At 46.2% G+C, this 9,023-nt stretch overlaps 1 protein-coding gene across 1 annotated transcript in view; it reads left to right on the top strand.

The window, feature by feature from the left end:
* The first annotated feature begins 7,151 nt into the window (after nt 1-7,151).
* Nucleotides 7,152-9,023, top strand: part of angpt1 (angiopoietin 1) — a 132,668-nt gene continuing 130,796 nt past the window's right edge. The window contains 2 exon segments of the mRNA XM_084312941.1: nt 7,152-7,567; nt 7,569-7,913. Of these exon segments, the coding sequence (XP_084169067.1) occupies nt 7,178-7,567; nt 7,569-7,913 (735 nt within the window). The 5' untranslated portion in view covers nt 7,152-7,177.

Here is a 9,023-nt window from a genome sequence, read left to right as displayed (position 1 = left end):
AAGCGGCAAGGATCATGTTCCTTGTTTACACGTTTGTTTGCACACGGGGTCAGTCAACCTGTTGATTGCAAATTAAAAGCAGAGCTTGGGTTATATATAAACTGCGGTGTGACAAATTTTATGAAACAGATACATTTTTTTCAGCAGATGAGCGAGTCTCAGGAAAGGCAGGCTCATCATGAGCTCCAATACACTAGTCGTCTAAAAATAGATGGAAGGTCCTTTTAAGAAGAATAAATACAACAACTGAAGCTTTCAGCTTTGTTTTGCTGCGATGCTAAACGGGTGAACCGCAGGGGCAAAACAAACACGGGGTCTAAACCGCAAAAGCTTTTAGAGGGCCTCGAGATTAGTAATGTGTCCAAAACACTCATCGGCCTTGCTGTCTGACGGCCATCTTGTTTTTCTGTTTCTGCACTTCATGGATGTTTTGTGTTATATTTTGAACGGCTACCATGACGCCACGGCCCCCAAACCCATGGACCAGCAGATGCTCAGGGACTTTCCTGTCCATTGGAAGTCTCTCATTCCCGACCTTTTGGTTGTCGTTGAGGCTGTTGGGTTACAGGGTGAGGAGATCGCCCCTCGATCTCAAACAGTTCATTCAAGACTGAGAGACAGGAACCTCCTTACCTTTCCGTTCAACTTGACTTGAACTTTGCCTTGTGTGTGTGTGTGTGTGTGTGTGTGTGTGTGTGTGTGTGTGTGTGTGTGTGTGTGTGTGTGTGTGTGTGTGTGTGTGTGTGTGTGTGTGTGTGTGTGTGTGTGTGTGTGTGTGTGTGTGTGTGTGTGTGCACATGTGTGTGTGTGTGTGTGTGTGCACATGTGTCTTTGTGTGCGTGTGCACGTGTGTGTGTGTGTGTGTGTGTGTGTGTGTGTGTGTGTGTGCACATGTGTCTTTGTGTGCGTGTGCACGTGTGTGTGTGTGTGTGTGTGTGTGTGTGTGTGTGTGTGTGTGTGTGTGTGTGTGTGTGTGTGTGTGTGTGTGTGTGTGTGTGTGTGTGTGTGTGTGTGTGTGTGTGTGTGTGTGTGTGTGTGTGTGTGTGTGTGTGTGGAGGATGGGGGAGGATGTAGCTGGGACCCCGAGACGGCTGCTTTGACAGGGGATAGAGCCCAGTGTTGGGCCTCAGGAGCCCTGCGGGGATAACGAGGAATGGCAGCCATCTCACGCTAATGGGCTCTGGGGTGTCACTCTTCCAACCGTCTCACCCTGATGACATCATCGCCACAAAGCAGGCATGTGCCACGCCAAGCTGTTTAGAGAATCCATCAAGTAATCTGCAAGCAAGCAGGAATTAGTCCAAGGTGCTAGGTAGGCAGAGAAAGTCATTATCTGTGTGTGTGTGTGTGTGTATGTGTGTGTGCGCCTGTATCGTTGTCATGGTAACCTGTTAGGCATCGTGACACTGCCGACTGTTTTTGTCACATTGCCGCCTTTTCTCTTTACGGTGCGAGAGAATCAGAACCCATTCTCCACGACTCCTTCCGCATGTGTAGAATAACAAACCTCCTGTTCCGAGCCTCTTGTTCTCGTCGCTCTCCACTCAGTCAAGTGCCGACCTCTCTCCTTAATCCTTATTGCATTTTGCTCCCAGCGAGGAAATCCGTTGGATATTGAGCCGCTGTGTTTCTTTGCCTCGCAGATCTTTCTATAAGCAGGCTTTACAATGTGAACTTATTACACAGCGTCGGAGCGGTTGAAGTGGCCGCGTGGATCAAGGCCGGCTGCTTTCTGCCTCTAACTCTTTACACATGCCCTTCGACATGCATTCGCAAACAAAACGCGCCCAAAAAAAAGTTTCATTCTTTAACTCTGACCTCCGAACCGTTAAGTGTGAACAGTGAAGTCATCGCCCGGAGACGTGTTAACCGAGCCATTGTGTGTGTGATTAAAGTCTCCCGGAGGCGTCGGCAAGACCGGACTGAGGCTCTTTCAGTAGGAGCTCAGAATATGACAGGTCCAGCCTGGAATCAGAGCGGGAGAATAATAGACTGGATTGACCCGCATTAGCTTTTGCAAATTGGTCTCTCTGCTGATGACTCAATGGTATGAATGCTGGCACAAGTTCAGCATTGCCATGACATTGGGACGTGTGTGTGTGTGTGTGTGTGTGTGTGTGTGTGTGTGTGTGTGTGTGTGTGTGTGTGTGTGTGTGTGTGTGTGTGTGTGTGTGTGTGTGTGTGTGTGTGTGTGTGTGTGTGTTGTGTGTGTGTGTGTGTGCACCTGTCTATGTGTGTGCACCTGTCTATGTGTGTGTGTGAATGAGAGAGACAATTTGCATCAGTGTGACAAAGGGAGCAGATGAGAGGCTAAAGCTGTGCTGTGTCTACTAATGGTGTCAGCGGAGAGTGTTGTCGGAGTGGATTGTGCAACCATGTAATTAATTCTAATTTTCCCCGTTAAAAAGGAACGGGTAAACATTGAGGGTGTTAACGCTATTGAAGCAAGTCTGAATGAGTTGCTGAAATCAGTCTTTGGAGTCAAAGAGAACTCTCTCTTTCTCTCTCTCTTTTCACATTCTGTGACAACAACATTTATAACCCGCAGTATTCGTTCCTTCTCGTCCCGGCAGAAGAAGAATAAGAAGAATAAGTAATTCGCTGCACAGATGATTATAGTCATAACACATGCCTTGAGTTGAGTTTTTAATTTTTTACAGTGTAGCAAGTTCTCAGTTTTTTACAGAGTCAAGTAAGCTCATCCATATTCATTGATGATGTTGCAAAAGAGTGCACTTCACATATTAAGTTAGAAAAGGTCAACTATTCTTGACAAGCAAGACTAAATAAAGTTTCAGTTTGTATGTTCCCACATTTATTCAGTTGTACATTACATGCGGGAGGCAGGAGGCCGTCAGATTGATGTTCAATTATACAAAATGTCCTCCCAAACTTCTCATAAGTAAAAACATAAGCCAGATTCCCCATCCGAGCCAGCTGTCTCCAGGCCTTTAAACTGACATGACCCATACTGTGTTGCACTGTCGCTAGTGGCGTGATCATCACATTCGGTCAAGCTGGATGTATAGCACTTGTGTGTGTGTGTGGGGGGGGGGGGGGGGGCACACCACTTGGCACTTAAATGGTTACAAAAGAAATTACCGTTACTCTTGTTCGCTTTCTCAATAAATTCAATGTTTACATTCCGACGCCGAATTCAGACGTGAGATTACAGATTATTACACAACTCAATTAAGTTCTCGTAAATATGAACAGCTTGTGTGTTTCCCGCCGATTTACAACTGCTGCCGCTGCTGCTGCTTGTTATAAAAACAATACACAGGCCCGGGCCAACAATGGCAGAGGTATGCCAAAATGCAAAAGAAGTTATTCTTGATGTTGCAAAATGGATTTCTAAACATAATGTGGATAAGAGACATTTGGCAGATCGTTTGGTATACCCAAATACATTGTAATCATTTAGTGTTCGTATTGAAGACATGCTACTGTATGTATGGACTGTTCATGCTTCTCTTAGCTGTTAACTTAATGTAAATTATTATTATTATGTTTAATTTAGATGTTCTTTCTCCCTGCAATTCATTATTTATATATGTATGTATGTGTGTGTGTGTGTGTGTGTGTGTGTGTGTGTGTGTGTGTGTGTGTGTGTGTGTGTGTGTGTGTGTGTGTGTGTGTGTGTGTGTGTGTGTGTGTGTGTTTGTATGTATGTATGTATGTATGTATGTATGTATGTATGTATGTATGTATGTATGTATGTATGTATGTATGTATGTATGTATGTATGTATGTATGTATGTATGTATGTATGTATGTATGTATGTATGTATGTACCTATGTATATATGCAATGTGTGTTCTCTGTCCAAATTCTGTAAATCAGGGTGATGTTGAAAAAGAGAGCTTGCTCTCAACTGTCTTCCCTGTATAAATAAAGGTTTCAAATCACACGTGTGTCACGCATGACGTGCCCATGTCAATGGACTGTTTTAGCATTGCAGCATGTTTGAGCCTACTGTACTCTATCTCCTCAGACATTTGGAGTGTTTGCAGAAGTGGGCCACGCAGGGTGGTTTTGTCTTTTTTACACAATCAAGGTTGTCCAATGTTTTCTTATCTCCATCTCAGCTTCCCTTGGACTATAGCCGGCCGGCGGACATATATTTTAGGACACCAGCGGGGAAAAATGGCGTCTCCTCACAGAAATGTTTGCACATGCTTTGTGTCTCCAGTCCGGCCCGGCTATTCTGGGGGGGGGGGGGGGGGGGGGCTGTTATCTTGGGTGTCCTCCATGCATTAATTCAAACACCCCTCCTCTCCCACTCTCGGACGGCCTAACTTTATGTAGCCCCCCCGCTATCACTGAGTACACACACTCTATCAAACACACGCCCACACGCGAGCGTACCCACACACACACACACACACACACACACCCACACAAACGCATATAATATATGCTGTGGGTATGCATGTGTATGCAGTCGGTCATATATTCACGCGCACACAGAAGACACACACAACACATACAGTACAGTTCATCAACATGCATACAGTATGTGTAAACACACACACACACACACACACAGATATGGGGTGTCGGACCATGGTGGAGTGATGATGCTTTCAGTGAGATTTACACTCGGCTCCGCATCTCGCTCTCAGTCAGGGCCGCCGGGGCTCCGTCCGTACTGTATATCAGACTGTCACACCACTGTCCATTACAGCGACTTGACCTTTGACCCCATAGCCTTTCACCACTGTATTCCCGCACTCTACCCCCTCCACTGGCTAACGATGAAGACATTCCTCGTCTATCGGCTCACTCTTGGATTTCACTTTCTGTTTTCTTGAGAATACAACAAGAAAAATGGGAAGGGGTGGGGAAGAAAGGAGGGCAGGAGTGAGAGAGAGAGAGAGAGAGAGAGAGAGACTGCTTTCGCAATCTTTGTTGTTGCTATTTTTGGATGTAGAAAGGGAACATTGATACCAGCATTATTATATTTATTAAAGGGCAATGGTGGGGTACCACCTATCGCAATAGGATACTTATTTTTGATGGATATCCTGCCTTATCTTGTTTTTTATGAATATATAAAATAATACGTATCATATAAATTCATATTTCATTCGTTATTGAAAAGAGTATCAATAAATACTTTCTACAAGGGCATTTTGTGTGTAACAGGGCAAAGATGCTTTGGAAATCAAATTATCTTGTAATTTCTTAAAGGGGCACAAAAAACAATGCTGATTTATTTTGCACATAATCCCACATCCAAAATCCCTTAACAGTTTTGCACACATTCATTTGACAGTTATTGAGAGTAAATGAGTTTGAGGACATTGAGTTAATTACAGCGCCATGAATTGATGTAGAACAGAACAAAACAGAAAGAAGCATTTTGTATAAAAGTATTCTGTACTTCATGACAACTAATAAAGAAACTTGAACTTGAACAGCAATACCTTGTCTTATCTTATAGGGACTGCTACTGTACCTTTTTTTATCCACTTTTTCTCCTGCTATTTTTCTTGTATTTCCCTCCCATCCCAATTTAGTCGTTATGCCAATTCCCCTGTCCCCTTCCTGGTCGTTGCGTGCATTTGCCCCCTACTTGCCGGTCTAGCGAGCCCTGAAGTTGTATCACATGCTTTCTCCGATACATAGGAGACAGCCAGCAGCCTCTTTTCACCTGGCAGCGAGGACTCTCATTGGGTGAGTGTAACGCGTGGGAGGGCACACTACCTCACCAGATCCCTTCCTCGCTGTGCAGGCGCCCTGACAGACCTGTAGGAGTCACTGTTTACAATGACCAGATTACCACCCACCGGCTTCCCTCCCGCTGACACTGCCAATTGCGTCAGTATGACGACCGGCCAAGCCGGAGGCACCGCTGTTAGCTGGATTCGATACCAGTGTATCTGCGGTGGTAGACAGATGCTTAGTCTGCTGCGCTACCCGGCCGCCTCTGCTACTGTACCTTATAATTACATTGAGCTGTAATTAACACAACACAAGGATTGCCAATGTCCTCGATGGCCATATTCAAACTAATTTACTCTCAAACTAAATTAATGTGTGCAAAACGGCATTGTTTTCTTTGGTGAAGTGCCCCTTTAATGAAATCGCAATGATTTTGATACGTTCTACTCCTTGAGTGTGGACAAAGTGAGAGGTTATACTGGGGGTTGTTTGCCTAGAACAGATAAAGTATGCACACATGTGCATGGGCACACACACAAACATGCACACTCACAAACAGAGACACACAGACACACAAGGGCAGGGCTACCACACAAGCCTTGGGTCAGGGAGCCTGTAAACCGATACTCACACAGTCTGAGCACATCCTCCATGCTGGGGTCCTTCTCTGCCTGGTTTACACACACACTTGCGCACGCTCGTGCGCACACGCTCGTTTGTTTCGTACACATACATTCCTTCAGGCAGGCTGTGCGAGGGGCAGGCTCAGTAGCACGCTGAACGTTTCTCTTGCTCTCTCTCCACTCACTTAGTCACAGCTGAGGAAGCCAGAGAAGCAAGGGAAGAGGACAGAGAGAGAGAGAGAGGAGAGAGAGAGAGAGAGAGAGAGGAGAGAGGGGAGACAGAGAGGAGAGAGAGAGAGATGAGAGAGAGAGGAAGAGAGAGAGAGAGAGGAGAGAGAGAGAGAAGAGAGAGAGAGAGAGAGAGAGAGAGAGACCAGGGGAGGTGTGACGACACTATCCACTTGCACTCACACTGATATTTAATACACAGACTGACAGGAGAACAATACAGTCACTCCACCTGAGTCCTCTTGTGACATACAGTATATATATATATCTATACCGGTTGCTGGGGGTCACCTCCGAGATCTACAGCCGAGCTGTCAAGAAGCAACACGTGTGGACAGGCTTTCACTGCAGGACGACCGGACAATTTTAAAGGACTTCTGGAGGAGGAACACACAGGATATCTGGAAACCACAGCACACGTTGGGTGTGTACGTGACTATGTGCTGTGTATTTGTGTGTTGCGTGTGTTGTGAGAGAGAGAGAGAGAGAGAAGATGAGAGAGAGAGAAGAGAGAGAGAGAGAGAGAGAGAGAGAGAGAGAGTGAGAGAGAGAGAAGAGAGAGAAGAGAGAGAGAGAGAGAGAGAGAGAGAGGAGAGAGAGAGAGAGAAGAGAGAGAGAGAGAGAGAGAGAGACTGGAGTTAGAGAGAAGAAAAGTGGCAATGCCCTGCAGAGGTTTCCCCTTCGGGAGGTCTGGCACGAGGATGGACGACACACACGTCCCCATGTCAACGGTGTTCCTCACCGCTTTCTCTGATCCTGCCTCCGAGCCGAGTGAAACAACAACCCGGGGGTCTCAAACTACCAAGCCGACTACAAGGGAGACGCGGTCCCTCAAGCAAAGGACAAGGACTTTTATATCTTTCAACTCTCCCCCACCCCCCACCCCCACCCCCCTCAAGGCTGGTATGATGTTGTGGCATACGTTCGCCTGCCACTTGCTGTCATTGGCAGCCGTCCTGGTGGTGGTGAGCAGCGGCGGAGGGGAGCAGAGGAGAGGGACGGAGACCGTTAGCAGTGCCAGCGACGCGGGACAGGGCAGCACAGGTGGCCAGCGTGGATAGCAGCAGCAGCAGTGGCAGTAGTAGTAGTAGTGGCAGTAGTGGTAGTGGTGGTAGTAGTGGTAGTGGTGGTAGCAGTAGTGGAAGCAGCAGCAGCAGTAGTAGTAATAATGGTAGTAATAGACGTTACCATAAGGTCCAACACGGCCAGTGCACCTACACGTTCATCCTACCTGAGGGAGACGTGAATGGAGGAGGGTCCTGCAAGGAGGCCAAAGCCCAGTACAACGCCAACGCTCTCCAGAGGGACGCCCCGCCACCGGAGCAGGACTTCTCCATGCAGAAGATCCAGCAGCTGGAGCATGTGATGGAGAACTACACCCAGTGGCTGCAGAAGGTAAGGGTGGGATGGATCAAACGCTGTTGCTGTATGGTGACAATGCGCTGATGAGGACATGTGTGACGTTTGTCTTCAACAGGGGTTGAAAGCTACGCAAACAATATACTGTAATGGGCTACGAGGAACGAAAGTGCTATGAGATGATACCGGTGGTGACAGTTGTTGGTGAAATTGGGTGAATACATTTCCTTGAAACATGGTCCCTGTATTGTGTATCACGGCCCTTACAGGACCAGTGCAAGACTGACTCCACACCCCCAACCCTGACTGAAATTTGGCTGTAGGGAAAAGGGCCCGCTAATAGTGCGGTTTGATATACGCTGTGTCTACAATGTCTGTTCATGTGACCGGGTCAGTGTCCTTTGAAGTGGTCTTTTGTGGAGTGTATTTATTGAGATGTTTGTGTTTCCGCGGGTGTGTGGTCTCGAGCCGAGGGTGGTGTTTGTTTGTGGCTCCTCCTCTAGATAACTAGTTTGTTTTCTGGATTAGGTTCTCAGACTCTCTCTCTCTCTGAGCATGTGTTTGCTGTTATCTCCGAGTCTGCATGTTGTTTGTCAGAGATGGCAGTTGGTTTGTTCTTTTTATATTTAGTTTTTTCCCCCGGCGGAATTTGTATGAAATGTTTGATTGATACGACGGGATCAGAGAGGACATTATTGCAGTGTTGCCGTAAATTTTACCGATAATGAATAAAAGTCACAGAATGAATAAAACAGTCATGTCCCACCACACAGTAATGTCTAATGTTCCAACATCTACTGAAACATAATGTGCGATACAGATGATATTGAATTCTGGAGTCTCTAGAACACAGTAAATGTACTTAAATATGTAATCAATCATGTAGAAGCCTGTATAACCAACCCACCCACCATACACAATTTACATTAACAACGCACAGCAATTATGTCATTGCTTTTATGAACCATCAATCCTTCTATGCCCCCAGTGACTCAGCTTTTTCATGGACACTTTCCCTCTCTGTGTTTGCGAACCAAAGGACAACATCATTTGTTGTTGTTTTTCATGCTTTACTCTGTACTCTTAGGAGTAATCTCACTCTTTTTGAGTGTCTGAGTAACGCCGAGTAAATTCCACACATGTCCA

Source organism: Notolepis coatsorum (assembly GCF_963971535.1).
Source record: "Notolepis coatsorum genome assembly, chromosome: 4".
Lineage (NCBI taxonomy): Eukaryota > Metazoa > Chordata > Actinopteri > Aulopiformes > Paralepididae > Notolepis > Notolepis coatsorum.
This window is presented reverse-complemented; position numbering and strand designations above follow the sequence as displayed.